The sequence below is a fragment of the Chanodichthys erythropterus genome, chromosome 10 (assembly GCF_024489055.1).
Source record: "Chanodichthys erythropterus isolate Z2021 chromosome 10, ASM2448905v1, whole genome shotgun sequence".
In the NCBI taxonomy this organism is placed as follows: Eukaryota; Metazoa; Chordata; class Actinopteri; order Cypriniformes; family Xenocyprididae; genus Chanodichthys; species Chanodichthys erythropterus.
In genome coordinates, this window is record NC_090230.1 from 30,623,589 (window position 1) to 30,645,684 (window position 22,096).

The 22,096-nt window shown below is 34.7% G+C and overlaps 1 protein-coding gene across 1 annotated transcript in view; it reads left to right on the forward strand.

The window, feature by feature from the left end:
• The window catches only part of LOC137029347 (WD repeat-containing protein 70), an 88,855-nt gene that overhangs the window by 8,579 nt on the left and 58,180 nt on the right, over positions 1 to 22,096 (forward strand). The window contains exons 6-9 of the mRNA XM_067398941.1: positions 341 to 400; positions 3,570 to 3,703; positions 5,228 to 5,381; positions 10,635 to 10,711. Of these exons, the coding sequence (XP_067255042.1) occupies positions 341 to 400; positions 3,570 to 3,703; positions 5,228 to 5,381; positions 10,635 to 10,711 (425 nt within the window). The remainder of the gene's footprint in view (positions 1 to 340; positions 401 to 3,569; positions 3,704 to 5,227; positions 5,382 to 10,634; positions 10,712 to 22,096) is intronic.

Here is a 22,096-nt window from a genome sequence, read left to right on the forward strand (position 1 = left end):
TGGTGTTTGAGGGCCGCCGTGGGCCGTTTTGATAGATGGGTTCTGGTGTCGGGCCGCCCCGGTGATGTCTCTGTGCTCGGCTAAATGTATCACATCAGGCCCAGGTGTGCCTTGCGAGTTCTGTATGAGCGTTAATCAGCCAATGCCACAAATCACACAGACTTGCATGCGTTTGATTCGGAGAACAATCCTGCTGTGAGCGCTGAACACCATGTGATATTTTGGCAGTGTGTTTTCCAAAGAGAACCTTTCATCCGTCTTGTGCTGAATAAAGGCGGCCTTTTTTTTTGGCCTTCAGAAGTTGCTGAAAATGTTTCTCTCTGTTTTTCTTTCTGTACAGAATCCAGTGAAGAAGATACCGGACACTCATGAGATCACGCTTCAGCACGGCACTAAAACCGTAAGTGCGCACGTTTGCTCCAGAACGCTTGTGTCCGGCTCACGCTCGGCCTGTAGTCGGATTTGTGAGGATTATATAACCTGACTCGGAGTTAAAACTCATCTCCAAAGTCAGAGATGTTTCAAAGCAGCTTCACTGAAATAAACTGAAAAATGTTTTAATGTTGCAAAATTAATTCATTATGAATGAATTTCAGCAGTGAAGCAGCTCTATAGAAGATGCATGTTGTTTAAAAAAAAACATCTAATGAAACACAATTCAGTTCAGAATTTGTCATTCAATTCAGTTCAAACATCTAATAAAACTTAGTTTTATTCTATTCTGATAGTGTCAATGCAGTTGAATTAGTAAATATTAAAAACATTAATGAAATTCAATTCAAATTCAAATTCAAATTTTGTTCGTCACAGTCAGTTCAGTTCAAACATCTAATGAAACTCAGTTCATATTATATTACTGAATATTAATTGTCTTTTAAACCCCCCAAAAACTAAATCTAATGTAACTTAATTCAGTTTAAATTTTATTCATCATTCAGTTTTTCAATTTTTGTTGTCATCTGATCATGTCAGTGCAGTTAAATTAGTAAATATTGTCTTTTCACCCCCCCCCCCCAAAAAAAAATAGAACATCTAATGAAACTCAATTCAGTTCAAATTTTGTTCGCATTTAATTCAGTTCAAATTTTGTTCGCATTTAATTCAGTTCAAATTATGTTTGCATTTAATTCAGTTCAAATTTTGGTCGCATTTAATTCAGTTCAAATTTTGTTCTCATCCTAGTGTCAGTGCAGTTGAATTAGTAAATATTAAAAACATCTAATGAAACTCAATTCAGTTCAAATTTTGTTTGCATTTAATTCAATTCAAATTTTGTTTGCATTTAATTGTTCAAATTTTGTACGAATTTAATTGTTCAAATTTTGTTCTCATCTTATAGTATCAGTGCAGTTGAATTAGTAAATATTAAAAACATCTAATTAAACATCTAATGAAACTCAATTCAGTTCAAATTTTGGTCGCATTTAATTCAGTTCAAATTTTGTTCTCATCCTATAGTGTCAGTGTAGTTGAATTAGTAAATATTAAAAACATCTAATTAAACATCTAATGAAACTCAATTCAGTTCAAATTTTGTTCGCATTTAATTCAGTTCAAATTTTGTACGAATTTAATTCAGTTCAAATTTTGTTTGCATTTAATTCAGTTCAAATTTTGTATGAATTTAATTCAGTTCAAATTTTGTACAAATTTAATTCAGTTCAAATTTTGTTCGCATTTAATTCAGTTCAAATTTTGTACGAATTTAATTCAGTTCAAATTTTGTTCGCATTTAATTTAGTTCAAGTTTTGTTCTCATCTTATAGTGTCAGTGCAGTTGAATTAGTAAATATTAAAAACATCTAATTAAACATCTAATGAAACTCAATTCAGTTAAAATTTCGTTCGCATTTAATTCAGTTCAAATTTTGTACGAATTTAATTCAGTTCAAATTTTGTTTGCATTTAATTCAGTTCAAATTTTGTTCGCATTTAATTCAGTTCAAATTTTGTACGCATTTAATTCAGTTCAAATTGTGTTCTCATCCTATAGTGTCAGTGCAGTTGAATTAGTAAATATTAAAAACATCTAATTAAACATCTAATGAAACTCAATTCAGTTCAAATTTTGTTCGCATTTAATTCAGTTCAAATTTTGTTCGCATTTAATTCAGTTCAAATTTTGTTCGCATTTAATTCAGTTCAAATTTTGTTCTCATCCTATAGTGTCAGTGCAGTTGAATTAGTAAATATCAAAAACATCTAATTAAACATCTAATGAAACTCAATTCAGCTCAAATTGTATTCATCATTTAATTCACTTCAAATTTTATTCTCATGTGATCGTGTCAGTGCCGTAAAATCGATAATATTACTGAATATTAATTGTCTTTAAAATTCCAAAAAAAGAACATCTAATGAAACTCAATTCAGTTCAAATTTTGTTCGCATTTAATTCAGTTCAAATTTTGTTCTCATCCTATAGTGTCAGTGTAGTTGAATTAGTAAATATTAAAAACATCTAATTAAACATCTAATGAAACTCAATTCAGTTCAAATTTTGTTTGCATTTAATTCAGTTCAAATTGTGTTCTCATCCTATAGTGTCAGTGCAGTTGAATTAGTAAATATTAAAAACATCTAAATAAACATCTAATGAAACTCAATTCAGGTCAAATTTTGTTTGCATTTAATTCAGTTCAAATTTTGTTTGCATTTAATTCAGTTCAAATTTTGTTCTCATCCTATAGTGTCAGTGTAGTTGAATTAGTAAATATTAAAAACATCTAATTAAACATCTAATGAAACTCAATTCAGTTCAAATTTTGTTTGCATTTAATTGTTCAAATTTTGTTCTCATCCTATAGTGTCAGTGCAGTTGATTTAGTAAATATTAAAAACATCTAATTAAACATCTAATGAAACTCAATTCAGTTCAAATTTTGTTCGCATTTAATTGTTCAAATTTTGTTCACATTTAATTCAGTTCAAATTTTGTTCACATTTAATTGTTCAAATTTTGTTCGCATTTAATTGTTAAAATTTTGTTCTCATCCTAGTGTCAGTGCAGTTGAATTGGTAAAAACATCTAATTAAACATCTAATGAAACTCAATTCAGCTCAAATTTTATTCGTCATTTAATTCACTTCAAATTTTGTTCTCATGTGATCGTGTCAGTGCCGTCAAATCGATAATATTACTGAATATTAATTGTCTTTTAAACTCCAAAAAAAGAACATCTAATGAAACTCAATTCAGTTCAAATTTTGTTCGCATTTAATTCAGTTAAATTTTGTTGTCATCCTATAGTGTCAGTGCAGTTGAATTAGTCAATATTAAAAACATCTAATTAAACATCTAATGAAACTCAATTCAGGTCAAATTTTATTCGTCATTCAATTCATTTCAATTTGTGTTCTTATCTGATTGTGTCAGTGCCGTAAAATCGATAATATTATTGAATATCTTTGAAACCCCCCAAAAAGAACATCCAATGAAACGCAATTCATTTCAAATTCAGTTAAGTCAGTTTTGTTCTCATCTGATGTTGTCGGTGTCGTCAAATCGATTATATTACTGAATACTAAGCGTCTCGTATCCCGTATCTGATGAACATCTGATTGTACAGGTTTCAGCTTTGGCTTTGGATCCTTCCGGCGCTCGTCTGGTCACCGGCAGTTTTGACTACGACGTGAAGTTCTGGGACTTCGCCGGGATGGACGGGGCGCTGCACGCCTTCCGATCACTCCAGCCGTGCGAATGGTGAGTCCCGGTGCCGCACCATCAGACACGCGTTCATCCCTGTCTTTCTCCTCGACCGCGAGCGCTTCCTGGGGTTTTGATGTGCGTTACACCTCATCCGTCTGGAATGAGTCCTCGTTCTCGAGTCAAATCGGCCCGGCCAGCTGATTGCACCCAGATGCCGTGTATTTTTGTTCTTGTCTTTTGTTTTTCCTAGAAATCCCGCTAAAAGTGGAAAACCCAATTGTCTCGAGATATTGGAAGCCAATTGGCTGAGCCCGAGCGCTCTTTCGTCTGTGCGATTCGTAAAATGCCACGCCACATTAACAAGTTCATCAACCCAGATACGGTGCCATCCCTTCACCAGCAGACACGGCCAGAGAAAACACATGTGGAGCCCATAAAGCCAGTGACCCGGAGAGGGTAACAGGAATTTACACCGGCGCTCTGCCTCTAATGCCCATGTTTTGTGGTTCTCCAAGCTTCTCGGCTCTTTCATTGACTCCAGTTCTCGTTTACAATCTCACACACACACACACACACACACACACACACACACACACACACACACACACACACACACACACACACACACACACACACACACACACACACACACACATACATACATACATATTGCATTATGTTGTGCTTGTGCTGTATTAGAACAGCTTATGTGATTGAATCATGAACATGCCTGGGTCATATTACACCCTAAATTCAAAAGAAAAAATTACACGCTTATTGCTTATAGATTCATTTTAAAATGTTAAGACTGTTAATACTTTACACACTTGTTTTTAAGCAAAAATAATTGTATATATTATTTAAATTATATTTATGAATCCTGGTAGTGATTGATAATTTTTTTGCATCTTTTAATTTATGCTCATTTAAATAGACAGTGATATGAATCTTGTGAGACATACATTTATACATTCATATACATAATGCACACACACTTAAACATATATACATATGCATACATAAACACACACACACACACACACACACACACACACACACACACACACACACACACACACACACACACACACACACATATATATTGCATTTGACATTATTTTAATAATCAAACACATATTTAAAACATTGTAAATTAAGTATTATATTAATATATAATATTATACATACATAAAATTAATATTTTAGTTGGTAAAATATTTAATTCATTTTTTATATGGTCCACAGTCTATAATTTAATATGATAAAAGTGAAATCAGACATTTAAGGCCCGTTCATGACAGAACGATAACTAGACTGATAAACGCGCTGCAGTTTTGTTGAAAAATCGTAAAAAAATGCTTTTTAATTTATTAATAATTGCTATAAATGCTGTAATTTTTAATTGAAAGAATAAATATTTTTGTAATTAAAATAATTTAATTTACAAAAATGTAATTAAAATGAATAATTTAAAGTCTGCATTTAGTGTAAACACTCAGTGAGTGTGTGTGTGTGTGTGTGTGTGTGTGTGTGTGTGTGTGTGTGTGTGTGTGTGTGTGTGTGTGTGTGTGGTTACAGTCATCAGATCAGAGCGCTGCAGTACAGCGTCACCGGTGATGTCATTCTGGTGGTGGCGGGAAACTCTCAGGCCAAAGTTCTGGACCGTGATGGATTCCAGGTTCTTGAATGTGTCAAAGGAGATCAGTATATTGTGGACATGGCCAATACCAAGGTAACGACTAATGCTTTACACGTAACTTTCAGCGAATATTAAGATTTTATTTTAACAGAAATATTTTTAATGGTTTTAGGTAAAGATAACAGCTCTGATAAAACTCTAGTAAAAAAAAGTTGGGTTGAAAATGGACAAACTCTGCAGTTGGGCTGTTTTAACCCAGAATTTGGGCTGTTTTAACCCAGCGAATTGGGCTGTTTTAACCCAGCAGTTGGGCTGTTTTTGTTTTAACCCTGCAGTTGGGCTGTTTTAACCCAGCGAGTTGGCTTATTTAACTGAGAAGTTGGGCTGTTTTAACCCAGTGAATTGGCTGTTTTAAACCAGCAGTTGGGCTGTTTTAACCCAGAATTTGGGCTGTTTTAACCCAGCGAATTGGCTGTTTTAACCCAGCAGTTGGGTTGTTTTTGTTTTAACCCTGCAGTTGGGCTGTTTTAACCCAGCATTTGGGCTGTTTTAACCCAGTGAATTGGGATGTTTTAACCCAGCAGTTGGGCTGTTTTAACCCAGCGAATTGGCTGTTTTAACCCAGCAGTTGGGCTGTTTTAACCCAGCGAATTGGCTGTTTTAACCCAGCAGTTGGGCTGTTTTAACCCAGTGAATTGGCTGTTTTAACCCAACAGTTGGGTTGTTTTTGTTTTAACCCTGCAGTTGGGCTGTTTTAACCCAGCATTTGGGCTGTTTTAACCCAGCGAATTGGGATGTTTTAACCCAGCAGTTGGGCTGTTTTAACCCAGCGAATTGGCTGTTTTAACCCAGCAGTTGGGCTGTTTTAACCCAGTGAATTGGCTGTTTTAACCCAACTGTTGGGTTGTTTTTGTTTTAACCCTGCAGTTGGGCTGTTTTAACCCAGCAGTTGGGCTGTTTTAACCCAGCGAATTTGCTGTTTTAACCCAGCAGTTGGGTTGTTTTTGTTTTAACCCTGCAGTTGGGCTGTTTTAACCCAGCGAATTGGGCTGTTTTAACCCAGCAGTTGGGCTCTTTTAACCCAGAATTTGGGCTGTTTTAACCCAGTGAATTGGCTTATTTAACCCAACAGTTGGGCTGTTTTAACCCAGTGAATTGTCTGTTTTAACCCAACAGTTGGGCTGTTTTAACCCAGTGAGTTGGCTGTTTTAACCCAACAGTTTGTCTGTTTTAACCCAGTGAATTGGCTGTTTTAACCCAACAGTTGGGCTGTTTTAACCCAGTGAATTGGCTGTTTTAACCCAACAGTTGGGCTGTTTTAACCCAGTAAGTTGGCTGTTTTAACCCAACAGTTGGTCTGTTTTAACCCAGTGAATTGGCTGTTTTAACCCAACAGTTGGGCTGTTTTAACCCAGTGAATTGGCTGTTTTAACCCAACAGTTGGTCTGTTTTAACCCAGTAAGTTGGCTGTTTTAACCCAACAGTTGGTCTGTTTTAACCCAGTAAGTTGGCTGTTTTAACCCAACAGTTGGTCTGTTTTAACCCAGTGAATTGGCTTATTTAACCCAACAGTTGGGCTGTTTTAACCCAGTGAATTGGCTGTTTTAACCCAACAGTTGGGCTGTTTTAACCCAGTGAATTTCCAATATACTTTGGATTCATTTTAAGTAAGCAATACACTAATTTTTAAACAGTAGTAGAGTTCAATAAAATTGCCGAGCAGGTTGGTCAAACATTTAACCCAACATTTTTTAGTGTGAAGTATCTCAGTGGTACTGAAGTAACCCTGGTTGGTTCAGTGTTCTTCAGTTCTCGTGGTGTTTGTTTGCTGCATCTGGTCGTTGTTTGTTGACTGGGATGTAATGAGGTGTAGATGAACTACATCAGAGAGACAAGCGGCCACTAAATATTGCACCTGGTCCTTTGCCCCGTCCCTCTGTATCCGTGCAAGTTTATGTGTGTAATGTGCCTTTAACATGCGGCTCAGTGACGGTCGCGTCTCTAATGTAGTGTGTCGGCATGCCATAGTCACTGCGATGGGACCGTTTCCACTCTCTTTGTTTGTAATCAGGTTTTCTCTCCTCTTCGGGTACTTGATGTACCCTATCGAGTGCATTTCAGCCTCGAACATAAATATTGTTCTCTTCAATCATTGTCAATGTCATGTTTTGCTGTTGAAAGATGCCAACTGGACGTCCATAACAGAAATACTTGAATTGAGTTTGTTCTATTATCATAGCTATTACTTCCACATGTGAACACATTTACACTACAGCACTATTATTATACACTATAATAGTATTTATTAAAGTTCCTTTATATTTTCATATTAGTCATTATTACAGTTTTTTTCCCCCACTGGTGGTCAAAAGTTTGGTTTAAAAAAAAAAGAAGAAAAGTTTTTGAAAAGAGTCTCTTCGGCTCATCAAGGCTGCATTTATTTGATCAAAATACAGTAAAAATAGTGAAATATTTTTACAATTTAAAATAACTGTTTTCTATGTGAATATATAGTAAAGTGTAATTTATTCCTGTGATCAAAACTGAATTTTCAGCATCATTACTCCAGTCTTCAGTGTCACATGATCCTGCAGAAATCATTCTGATATGATGATTTGGTGCTCAAGAAACATTTATGATTATTATGTTTGATTAATGTCCTGCGCGTATCTCTGGGTTTGGAGTGTTTTTTAGGTCACTGAGATGATGCAGTTGGTTTGTGTGTCGTAACGTGTCCTCATAATAGATTTCTTGTGGGATGAAGCCAAATATCTGCTCTGAATTTGCATTTTATCCGATGAGGCCAGTGTGTCTGTGTGGCGGCGTGAAGGTCAAATGAACAAAGACCGCAATCAAATATTTAATGTTTGTTATGATGCAGCGGATCTTTAATAATGCGCTTTAACCAATGCAGCATGTGCTCATCATCAAAGACAATCACTGACAGCTTTATTTATTCTATGAGAATGACTTCATAATTCTTTTCCTGGATTTTAATTTCCTGTGTCTTAATTAACACTTTAAAGTCAACTAATGTGACAGTGTGAAACAGAATATTCAATTGGAAATATTGTCGGACAGAACAACATATTATTTATATTAAGCTGTGATATTATTATTAGTTTCAGTCGTAGTCATGTTTATTAAGTCAATCATCAGTATTAATGCTGAGTTAGTGTTAGTGATCTGATCAAATGCCACTCTCAATTTCTTCATATGATGCAAAAATTAATATTTCACCACATTCTCACTCTCATTCTCAAACTATGTTTTCAGAAGTGGTGAAAGAAACAATTTTTTTTATTAATCAATCATAAAAAGACCAGAAAAATAATTTTAAGATTTTAAATTTTGTTTTTTTCTGCTCACCAAGGATGCATTTATTTGATCAAAAATACAGTAAAAAAAAATTAAATATTTTTACAATTTAAAATAACTGTTTTAAATGTGAATATATATAGTAAAATATAATTTAATCCTGTGTTCAAAGCTGAATTTTCAAAATCATTACTCCATTTCTGATGCTCATCAATGTCTAAAGTGAATTTATGTTACAAAAGATTTCAAATAATTGTTGTTCTTTTGAACTTTCTATTAACCCTCTGGAGTCTGAGGCTGATTTGGGGCCTGGAGAAGTTTTGACATGCCCTGACATTTGTGCTTTTTTCAGTTGTTCATAAACATATAAATGACAAAAGTGTCATTACACTGTATTCAGCACAAACTAGGCTACAATAATATGTGAGGAACATGGAACATGTATGTACATGTTTGTGTTTTTGAAGGAATAATGTTTATGCGTGGTTATTGAAAAAACAAAAAACTTAAGTCACTGAAATAAGGCCAAAAATATATATTAAATCTGTGTTTACAAGACTACAAAATTATGTAAAAAATTATAATGCCTACTTGTTCATATAAAACAATATATTGTTTACGTTTTTGTAAGACACTTTTTTGTCAAGAAACACTGTATGTGTGGAGGCGTGAATCATCATGAATAATGGGTCATTTACACCTGAGAATACAAAAGAATCACATAATAATGACCTGTTATGACTTGCATATTAATGAGGCCTTTCAGTCAGGTAGGCTGTGAAAAAAACCCTCTGTAATCATGTCTCAGCTCAATTTAAAATAATGGTATTCTATTATATTCTTTAAAATATAATGTATTTCTGTGATGCAAAGAGTCTGAATATAGGTTTTCAGTTTAAAAGCATGCACATTTGGAGAAATATTGATGGATTCTCATATGTTTGTCAATTTTCTATACAGATGAGTTATAGCAATGACAATGAATATAGAATAAATATGAGCGCTGGTGTTTTCAATTCATACTTGCAGCCGGAGGGTGCTCTGTGTGCACATTTAGTCCACAAATTATTCTAAAGAAGAAGATGACATATCAGGAACTAACGGCATGTCTTCCAGAGGTCGCTAACCATTTCCAGAGAATAAATACACGATTGAGACGATGTATGCATGTATTGCCTCTGAATTTGCGTCTGAATAGCGCTGGCTCCGTGGGCGTGGCCGCATTAGCGGATAATGAGCTGAATCACAGTCTTCTGACATGGCTCTCTTTTCATACAGATTACATAAACACAGAATTTTTGTTTTCGATTTGACTTACATGATTTAAAACCTGACATTTCAACGTGTCTTTAGACATAAGTCTAATTTTTCTGTGATTAGTATTCACTAAGTTACAGTTCATTTTCTGAGAACTATCAGATTGGACTTCGTTCAGAGGAAGAGGAGAAATCACGCATCATGTTAGTTTTCTTTATTTTACAAAAAGCACAACATTGTGTTTTTACTCTGAGTGTACACAAATAAAAGAAGATATTCTATAGTTTCAATTGATATATTACTTATGTCTGTATGACAAAAAATGACGGAGTATTTTAAGTCTGTTTTGCTGCAATGTGAAAAAAACCTGCAAAACGCGCCGGCTCGTTTTCAGACCTCAGGGAGTTAAAGAATCTGTTCTGAAGTCTGTTTTCAACATTGATAATAATCATAAATGTTTCTTGAGCAGCAAATCATCATATTAGAATGATTTCTGAAGGATCATGTGACACTGAAGACTGGAGTAATGATGCTGAAAAGCAGCTTTGATCACTGGATATAAATTACAATTTACAATATATTCACATAGAAAACAGCTGATTTAAAATATAAAAATATTTCACTATTTTTACTGTATTTTTGATCACAAATGGTGATCACTTTTACATTATAATTGTCTGTAAAATTTTTATTCAGATATAATTTTTTTTCATGCATTTATTAAAATGATTGCTTAATTTGCATCTCCTGCATGCCGTCTCTCTCGTTCAGGGTCACACGGCGATGTTGAACGACGGCTGCTGGCATCCCAAGATCAAAGAGGAGTTTCTGACCTGCTCCAATGACGGGTGAGTTAAGTTAATTAGTTCACTAAACTGCTGTCATGTTTATATCCAGCTACTTGATCAACAACACGTGTGGTTTAATTTGAAGGAAACTCGATCACATTCTTGTGTTTTGAGGTTTGTTTCCGCCACAGTAAAATGCCAAGCATTTGTGTTTGCATACTTGAGGATGTTCTGAAAACTATTGTTCTTGAGTTTTAGCACATAATCCCAGGGGACTGTGGGGTATTTAACTGGGATTGTTTTGAGTGCTCCAACTTTCATTTTAGTCACTGAAACTTTTTGGAGAGAGTTGCATGATTGTTTAAATCAAAGTTAAAGTTTATATTCCTTTCTCGTAATAACTGCATGTTAAACAAAACCAATATGTTCTTTTGATCACACTGTAATGCTTTTCTTTATTTAAAATATCATTTATGGCAGTCATCAAGAATTCAGTGAGTCAGTTGTCAGGCTGGTCTTTTCAAGAATCACTTCATAAGAATCATTTGTTCTTGAGTCTTGAGTAAGTGAGTCTAATTTAGTCATTTGATCAGTTCAATAATCTGTTCAAAAAAATCAGTCTTTTTGCTCACAGTTTAATTTTGTTCTTGAATTAAATAGTTTATATCGCAGTCATCCGGTCAGTCAGTGAATCTGATTCAGATTCAGGGAGTCATTTGTCAAAGTGTATTTGACCAAGAATCGCTCTGTAAGAATAATTTATTCATAAAAATAAGTCTTTTTGATCACATTTCATTGTTTTTCTCAAATTAAAATAGCAATTATGGCAGGTTATCCAGTCACTAAATGAGTCTGATTCAGATTCTGGGAGTCATTGGTCAAACTGTTTTTTTTTTGTTTTTTTTTTCTTCAATTTCTTTCTTTTTATCAAATTCAAGAATCTGTTCATAAGAGCCATTTGTTCGTAAGAGTCAGTCTGTTCTGTTAGATCACATTTCATTGTTTTTATCGAATTAAATATTGTTTACGGCAGTCGTCCAGTCACTGTGATTCAGATTCAGGGAGTCATTTGTCAGACTGATCTTATCAAGAATCATTCCATAAGAATCATTTGTTCAAAAGAATTTTTATTTTTATTTTTTTTTCCTTCAGTTATCTATTCTGTAAGTGAGTCCTGGTTCAGATTCAGAGATTCTGTGAGTCATTTGCTGGTCTGATTCAAACAGTAGCTCTCTCTGTCTTTTTGACCAAATGATGAATCTGTTCATAAGAGTCTTTTGTAATTGCATTTTAATGTTTTCCATTTATAGCAGTCATCCAGTCAGTAAATGAGTCTGATTCAGATTCAAGGAGTCATTTTTCAAACTGATCTTTTAAAGAATCAATCTATAAGAATCATTTGTTCGTAAGAATTGTTGTTTTTCCCCCTTCAATTATCTAGTCTGTGAGTCCTCAGAGATTCAGTGAGTCATTTGCTAGTCTGATTCAAACAATAGCTCTCTCTGTCTTTTTGACCAAATGAAGAATCTGTTCATAAGAGTCATTTGTTTATAAGTCTTTGTAATTGGATTTTATTTTTTTCCATTTATAGCAGTCATCCAGTCAGTCAGTGAGTCTGATTCAGATTCAAGGAGTCATTTTTCAAACTGATCTTTTAAAGAATCAATCTATAAGAATCATTTGTTCGTAAGAATTGTTTTTTTTCCCCCTTCAATTATCTAGTCTGTGAGTCCTCAGAGATTCAGTGAGTCATTTGCTAGTCTGATTCAAACAATAGCTCTCTCTGTCTTTTTGACCAAATGAAGAATCTGTTCATAAGAGTCATTTGTTTATAAGTCTTTGTAATTGGATTTTATTTTTTTCCATTTATAGCAGTCATCCAGTCAGTCAGTGAGTCTGATTCAGATTCAAGGAGTCATTTTTCAAACGGTTTTTGACCGATTCAGGATCGATCTGTAAGATTTATTCATAAGAATCATTCGTTTTGATCACATTTCATTGTTTTTCTCAAATTAAAATAGCAGTTATGACAGGTTATCCAGTCAGTAAATGAGTCTGATTCAGATTCAGGGAGTCATTTGTCAGACCAATTTGATTTTAACCAATTCATTGGTCCATAAGAATGATCTTTTCCTGAATTAAAATAGCATTTAAGGCCAATCCAGTCACTAAGCGAGTCTGATTCAAAGATCCGTTCATAAGAATCAGCCTGATCATACTCTGTTTCTCACATCTCACACATCTCAAGGAGAATATAATTCATTTTGTCGCGACGCTGCAGTAAATGCTGCTATATTCAGCCAAAAGTGTTTTCCAGTCAGATGTTTCAGTGTTCACAGCCTCCAAACTACAGGCCTGTGAAACTTTATATGCGTATAAACCTTTGCAGTGCATCAAATTAAGCCCTCATTGTGCTCCCCTATAAAAGCGCGCTGGTTTTACTGTGTGAGCGTCGCCGGTGAGTGTTTGAGTCGTGTTCAGCGGACGCACAGATGTGGCTCTGTTTTATTCACTTGTAATATAGATTCTGGAAGTCTTCCCTTGGCACGTTTCAGCGCATGTCGCAGGCGGTTTCAGAGGAGGAAACCATTTATGCTGGGGAACAGCTGCAGATGCGAGCCGTTATATCGGCAGCACGGGAACGGGGGCCACATGTGATCGGCTGGTGTGGCGCTCGGGTCACGCCGAGTTCTAGATCGACTTCAGTGTTTTGTGCGGCACTTTGGTGCCATTATCATGGGTCAAAAGTTTGGTCACTGTAGATTAAACTGACAGGCCAATGAGAATGTACGACATGAGCGCTTTCTCTCATGGCCGTCGTTTCAGGGCTCAAGGGACAGACGAACCTTGAGTTTGACCTCTTGTTGAAACTGAAACGATGCTATCATAACCTTTTTAATATAATGTTATCATACTTACAAGTAGGGCTGCCCCCTAATATTCGACTAGTCGTTAGTTGCAGACAAAAAAAAAACCTCGTGGTGAAGTCACGCAGTCCATTAGGGACAGATCGTTAAGGGCGGGTCCTTGTGGTAATTACAGTATGTCAGGCAGGAAATCCCTACATTCACCGATCATCCATCGACCTCAAATATGGCTTATCATTTGAAACATGTAAGTAGTTGCAACTTTAACGTTAACCTATACTTTAAAAATGCTGGGTTAAAAACAACAAGTTAAATATGAACAAACCCAGCATTTGGGTTGTTTTAACCCAGCGCATTGGGTTGTTTTAACTCAGCGGATTGGGTTGTTTTAACCCAGCGGATTGGGTTGTTTTAACCCAGCGGATTGGGTTGTTTTAACCCAGCGGATTGGTCTGTTTTAACCCAGCAGATTGGTCTGTTTTAACCCAGCAGATTGGGTTGTTTTAACCCAGCAGTTGGGCTGTTTTAACCCCACGATTGGGCTGTATTAACCCAGCGGATTTGTTTTTTTTTAACCCAGCAGTTGGGATGTTTTAACCCAGCGGATTGGGTTGTTTTAACCCAGCGATTGGGTTGTTTTAACCCTGCGGATTGGGTTGTTTTAACCCTGCGGATTGGGTTGTTTTAACCCTGCGGATTGGGTTGTTTTAACCCTGCGGATTGGGTTGTTTTAACCCTGCGGATTGGGTTGTTTTAACCCTGCGGATTGGGTTGTTTTAACCCTGCGGATTGGGTTGTTTTAACCCTGCGGATTGGGTTGTTTTAACCCTGCGGATTGGGTTGTTTTAACCCTGCGGATTGGGTTGTTTTAACCCTGCGGATTGGGTTGTTTTAACCCTGCGGATTGGGTTGTTTTAACCCTGCGGATTGGGTTGTTTTAACCCTGCGGTTTGGGTTGTTTTAACCCTGCGGTTTGGGTTGTTTTAACCCTGCGGATTGGGTTGTTTTAACCCTGCGGATTGGGTTGCTTTAACCCTGCGGATTGGGTTGCTTTAACCCTGCGGATTGGGTTGCTTTAACCCTGCGGATTGGGTTGTTTTAACCCTGCGGATTGGGTTGTTTTAACCCTGCGGATTGGGTTGTTTTAACCCTGCGGATTGGGCTGTTTTAATCCTCAGGGGTTTGAGGATTTTTGGGACCCTGGAGAAGTTTTGACATGCCCTGACATTTGTGCTGTTTTCAGTTGTTCATAAACATATAAATGACAAAAGTGTCATTACACTGTATTCAGCACAAACTAGGCTACAATAATATGTGAGGAACATGTATGTACATGTTTGTGTTTTTGAAGGAATAATGTTTATGCGTGGTTATTGAAAAAACAAAAAACTTAAGTCACTGAAATAAAGCCAAAAAATATATATTAAATATTTGTTCACAAGACTTCTGGGTATTTGAGGTTGTAGAGTAGAGTTTTTGCTTCAAAATGGGGTAAAAATTATGCTGCCTGCTTGTTCATATAAAACAATAGAGAGATTTAAATAAGACCAAATAATCACATAATAATGACCTGAAATGACTTGCATTTTAATGAGGCCTTTCAGTCAGGTAGGCTGTGAAAAAACCCTCTGTGATCATGTCTCAGCTCATCATGGTGTAAATCAAACATACAGAAAAAACAGCAATACTGTGAAATATTATTACAATTTAAAATAATGGTATTCTATTATATTCTTTAAAATATAATGTATTTCTGTGATGCAAAGTGTCTGAACAGTTATGCTACCTCTATGGCATTTCATGCAAAAGCATGCACATTTGGAGAAATATTGATGGATTCTCATATGTTTGTCAGTTTTCTATACAGAAGAGTAATATTTATTCAGGATTTATTGTCATCACTGTGAACGCTGGATACTGTGTTTTCAATTCATACTTGCAGCCGGAGGGCGCTCTGTACACCTTTAGTCCACAAATGCCTGAGCATTAAAGAAGAATAGGCAATCCAGGAACTAACCGAACTAACAGAGGCCAGAGATCACTAACTATGGCTATTCGAAACACTCTTCAAGACAATAAATACACGATTGAGACGATGAAATCATGTATTGACTCTGAATTTGCGTCTGAATAGCGCTGGCTCCGTGGGCGTGGCCGCATTAGCGGATAATGAGCTGAATCACAGTCTTCTGACATGGCTCTCTTTTCATACAGATTACATAAACACGATTGACTTGATTTGACTTACACGATTTAAAACCTGACATTTCAACGTGTCTTTAGACATAAGTGTCATTTTTATGTCATTAGTATTCACTAAGTTACTGTTCATTTTCTGAGAACTATCAGATTGGATTTCGTTCAGAGGAAGAGGAGAGATCGCGCATCATGTTAGTTTTCTTTATTTTACAAAACTCTGAGTGTACACAAATAAAAGAAGATATTCCACAGATTAAAATGGTGTATAACTCTTAATTATATGTGCAACATTAACGGAGCATTTTGAGTCTCTTTCACACTGGTAAGAAAAAAACCGCGGTGGTATCACCGGTGATACCCTCAGACCTCCGAGTGTTAACCCAGCGATTGGGCTGTTTTAACCCCGCGATTGGGCTGGATTAACCCAGCGGATTGGGCTGGATTAACCCAGCGGATTGGGCTGGATTAACCCAGCGGATTGGGTTGTTTTAACCCAGCGGATTGGGTTGTTTTAACCCAGCGGATTGGGTTGTTTTAACCCAGCGGATTGGGTTGTTTTAACCCAGCGGATTGGGTTGTTTTAACCCAGCGGATTGGGTTGTTTTAACCCAGCAGTTGGGCTGTTTTAACCCAGCAATTGGGCTGTATTAACCCAGCGGATTGGGCTGTTTTCTATGTGAATATATAGTAAAGTGTAATTTATATCCAGTGATCAAAGCTGAATTTTCAGCATCTTTACTCCAGTCTTCAGTGTCACATGATCCTTCAGAAATCATTCTAATATGCTGATTTGATGCTCAAGAAACATTTCTGATTATCAGTGTTGAATTATATAATTATATTAAGTGTATAATTTCTTTCAACTGACCCCAAACAGTAGTGTATATCCAATATCAAAAAAAAGAAAGAAAGAAAAAAGTTACACTTGTAAAAATACATCTTGAGCTAATCTGTTTCTGAACATAATAATGCGTCTGATGTGAGTGGCACAGAATGAATGTGCTTCAGTGAGACGGATTGTCTTGTACTGCGTGATTTCATGCATCATTTCTGGCGTGACCCGTTCCTTTAACGGGGTCTCGTGTGAGCTGAATGGATCTCTCTCTTCTTGTGTTTGCAGATAGGGAATCTGCCATAAGTAGAGCTCGTTTCAGCACACATTGATCGCTCACAGCGCCGCAGCTTTGAGTGTTGATAATAGCACAGATCACCCGGTAAAGCTCTGCGTTATTCATCTGACCACCCTGGTACCTCCTATTGTAAGCCTGACTTTCTGTAGTGTCTTATTCTGCACAAAAAGTGTCCCTTCATGATCGGCCAAAGAGTCTAGTTTGCTGTACAACTAAACATTCGACTAATAAAGTAATGTGATTTGCTGGTTTGAGTGGTTTCTCAGTACTGTAATGCATCCAATTTTACTTTATTCTGAATGATTCTCATTATTGTAATGCAATGACTTTATTACATTTTTTGGTCACACTTTAGTTTAGGGAACTGACTATGACTTTATATATCGTAATTCCGACTTTATAAATCACAATAGTGACTTTATAACTCACAATTCTGACTTTATAACTTGCAATTCCGACTTTATAACTCGCAATTCCGACTTTATATCTCGCAATTCCGACTTTATAACTCACAATTCCGACTTTATATCTCGCAATTCCGACTTTATAACTCACAATTCTGACTTTATAACTCGCAATTCCGGCTTTATATCTTGCAATTCCGACTTTATAACTCACAATTCCGGCTTTATATATCGCAATTCCGGCTTTATATATCGCTATTCCGACTTTATATATCGCAATTGCGACTTTATATATCGCAATTCCGGCTTTATATCTCGCAATTCCGGCTTTATATCTCGCAATTCCGACTTTATAACTCGCAATTCCGACTTTATAACTCACAATTCCGGCTTTATATCTCGCAATTCTGACTTTAAATCTCGCAATTCCGGCTTTATATATCGCAATTCCGGCTTTATATCACGCAATTCTGACTTTAAATCTCGCAATTCTGACTTTAAATCTCGCAATTCCGGCTTTATATATCGCAATTCCGGCTTTATATATCGCAATTCTGGCTTTATATCTCGCAATTCCGGCTTTATATCTCGCAATTCTGACTTTAAATCTCGCAATTCCGGCTTTATATATCTCAATTCCGGCTTTATATCTCGCAATTCCGGCTTTATATCTTGCAATTCAGACTTTATATCTCGCAATTCCGACTTTATATCTTGCAATTCAGACTTTATATCTCGCAATTCTGACTTTAAATCTCGCAATTCCGGCTTTATATATCGCAATTCTGACTTTATATCTCGCAATTCTGACTTTAAATCTCGCAATTCTGACTTTAAATCTCGCAATTCCGGCTTTATATATCGCAATTCCGGCTTTATATATCGCAATTCCGGCTTTATATCTCGCAATTCCGGCTTTATATCTCGCAATTCTGACTTTAAATCTCGCAATTCCGGCTTTATATATCTCAATTCCGGCTTTATATCTCGCAATTCCGGCTTTATATCTTGCAATTCAGACTTTATATCTCGCAATTCCGACTTTATATCTTGCAATTCAGACTTTATATCTCGCAATTCCGACTTTAAATCTCGCAATTCCGGCTTTATATATCTCAATTCAGACTTTATATCTCGCAATTCCGACTTTATATCTCGCAATTGTGAGATTACATCTTGCGATTCTGAGAAACATCAGAATTGTGAGATAAAAAGTCTCAATTATCTTTTTAATTTTTTTTATTTAGTAGTGGAAACAACTAAACTCACCCCAAACTTTTGAACAGTAGTGTATAAATATGATAAATACATTACAATTCAAATATTTCTAAACGTTTAAATGTTCCATAAGCTTAATTTTCTTCATGCATAATATAATTAAAATTTGCACATCCATATGAAAACGTTTGGAAGTTTTCTGAAAGTTTACGTTCCATTAGTCCATATTCTCATCTTACAGTTTACTGGTGTCAGATGATGAATAGCGATGACCTCTGTGTGACCTCTCCACTGCATTGTTCTTTTCCCCGTAACGCCTGAAAATCCTCCGGAGGACCGTTGTGCTAGAGGCCGAATGCCGCAGATTCCCATCATGCCATGCTGGAGTAAGAGCAGGTTTCTGGCTCCAGACTAAAAGCTCGCAGTAACTCCGGCTCTGGAGATCTGCCACCTGTTTCAGCTACTATTCACTCACACTGAAAATTCTCCATCATGTTATTGCTATAATATTTTTGTTTCTGGTGAAGAATAAACACTGCGGGTCGTTATACGGAGCTGTAATGGCGGGATGGATCAGTTTTAATACGTGTGTATGAATTTGTGGCAGCGATGTGTGTACAAGTAGTTATAAAATTTATATTTGTTTTAAGAGGTGATGGTGAAAAGTGGCCGATTTCTGTCTCATCCATGGCGAAAACCCAGAGACCATCATAGCAGACGTTCAGAAGGACTTTATTTATAAATGTTTTTTACATTTTTGAGATATTAATTTCACAGAGCTGAACAACAGAGTGTATTTTTAGAAGTGCACTCATTTGTTTTAGCCGTTGTCCTGAAGAAGGATTAGGAAAAATCCCATATGCTCGGGATCTTTCCTAAATTGCTGGTCTTATCTGAGTTAATGAACCTCCGGGGCTTTGGCCAAACGTCTCTGATAATGCAAGATATATTAGGCCTGTAAAACGCATCTTTTCTGTGATTAGATAATAAATCCTTGCTGCTCACCAATGACATCATCATCTTCGCTCATTAGTTTCATTTTTATTTTATTTATTTTTTTATGTTGAATTTTAGAGAAATTTATGGTGCTAAAAAAGGCTAAAACTCTAAATTCAACCTGATTAAAGCATCACTGATAAAAAGTAAAATTTATTTTAGTTATGCATTTTATTTTATTTATAAATTTCACATCTTTATTGTTTGAAATTTCTTGTTTGTTTATTTATAATTAAATTATGAACAATAAATATAATTTTTCTATAATATTATATGTAATATTATAAAATATAATAACATTTTATATATATGTAAAAAATGACAAACTATTTTTAGCATACTGAACTTCTTAAAATATAGTTTTTTATTTGTGAATTTTTTTAATTATAAATTTCACATCTTTATTGATTAAAATGTTTATTTATAATTTATTTTATGCATTTTATTGATTTGTGAATTTTGTTATTCGTAAATCAGTTTTTTATATATCTTTATTGATTGAAATCTCATTTATTTATTTATATTTAAATGTTTATGAACTATACATACATATAATATTTTATAATAGATGCATATTTTTATATTACAATAATATTAAACATTATTATTATTATTATTATTAATAATATTTTAATTATTATAATATAAATATTACATTTATATATGTAAAATTGACACTTTTTTCACAAATATAATTTTTACTTCTAAAAATATTAAAGCATTTTATTTATGAATTTTATTGATTTCTGCATTATTGATAAATTTCACATCTTTATTGATTCATCTTTATTTCATTTATTTATATTTTTTTTATTTATGCATTTTATTGATATTATTTTTATTTTTATATTTTTATCTTTTGTTAATTTCTTTTTCTTTCTTTCTATTATAATTATAAACTATAAATATATATATTAAAATATTATATATAATATTACAAAATATAATGTTTTATATATATTTAAAAAATGACAAACTATTTTTTAGCATACTGAAGCTGCACTTGAAAGAATTTCTTTTTTATAAATTTCACATCTGTACTGATTAAAATCGTATTCATAATTTATTTTATTTATGCATTTTATTGATTTGTGAATTTTTATTTATAAATTTCACATCTTTCACAATTTCAAATCTTTTTCATTTATTTATTTATAATCTTATTTGTGCATTTTATTGATTTGATTTGTTTGATTTAAAATTTAATTTGAATAACCTATTAATATTTATTATTATAATATATATATATATATATATATATATATATATATATATATATATATATATATATATATATATATATATATATATATATATATATATATATATTAGTATTATAAAATATAACATAACATTTTATATATGTAAAAAATGTATATTAAAATTATTTTCAACACTGTAGTTGCACTTCTAGAAATATTAAAGTGTTTTTTACTTATGAATTTTATTTATACATTTCACATCTTTATTGAATGAAATCTTTATCATTTATTTTATGCATCTTATTGATTTATTTATGAATTTTCTTTATTGAAATCTCGTTTATTTATAAAGTATAAATGTATTATTTAGTATTATATTTTATTATAATTTAGTATTATATATAATATTATAAAATATAATATAACATTTTATATATATTTAAAAGATGAGACATATGAAAACTATTTTTAAGCATACTTTAGCTGCACTTCTAAAAAATATTAAAGTGTAATACTTCAGTGTCCAATTCTCACTATTAACTAGTTGCTTATTAGCATGCACATTACTAGGATATTGGCTGTTTATTAGTACTTATAACGCTGGGTAAGTTACTCTTGAAAAGTACGTCCTAATATGTGTCCTTCCTGAGCTGAACTCAGTCTATAAACCGTTAACTCTGTTTTCATGGTTAAAGTGCTGTTCGTTTGACATCCGTGTGGCCCGTGAACAAGTCGGGACATTGAGTGGGATATGCATCAGGTTCACCTACAGTCCAGTGCATTCCCCTTCACAGAGGAAGTCTTCCATGTCTCCGTCACAAACCTGCGTGCCGTTCAGTGCACTTGAATGTGCCCCTGTTGTCCACCGAAGACTCAGATACAATGATCAGCGTGAGGGCGTTTAATTGCTCCTAGCCTTTAAAAGCTCATTAAGAGTCTCGGCTCAGATGGAACGGGACGCGGATACAGATGAATAACGTCCCGTCGGCCCACCCAGCTTCACCTATGAAACGCTCTCGGCCCCTGAAGTGAAACAAGACAAGCTCTTCATAATCAGTGATGTGTGAGGCTCTTGGGGCCTCACGACTTTCTTTTAATTCTGCTCTTTTTTTCCCCATCCATCTGGGGAAGTTTTCAGTTTCTAATGTCTCCGAACACAATCCCGCAGGAGGATCCCATCTGATTGGACGGGTGGCGTGAGGTGAAGAGGCCCCATGAGGAGCGTTAGGGGCCGCTTGCACGTGTTTCTGCTTTCTGTCTGAGATGTTTTTAAGTCAGGGATTCCTAAACTTTTGTCAGTGAACCTCTTAGATGTAAAATACTGACTTGAAGTACAGACTTGAGATTTATTTTAAGTCGTAATTTGAATAATTTAACAACACGTTCATATGATAACGCTTCTCTAATAGTGTTCTATTTTCACTTTGTA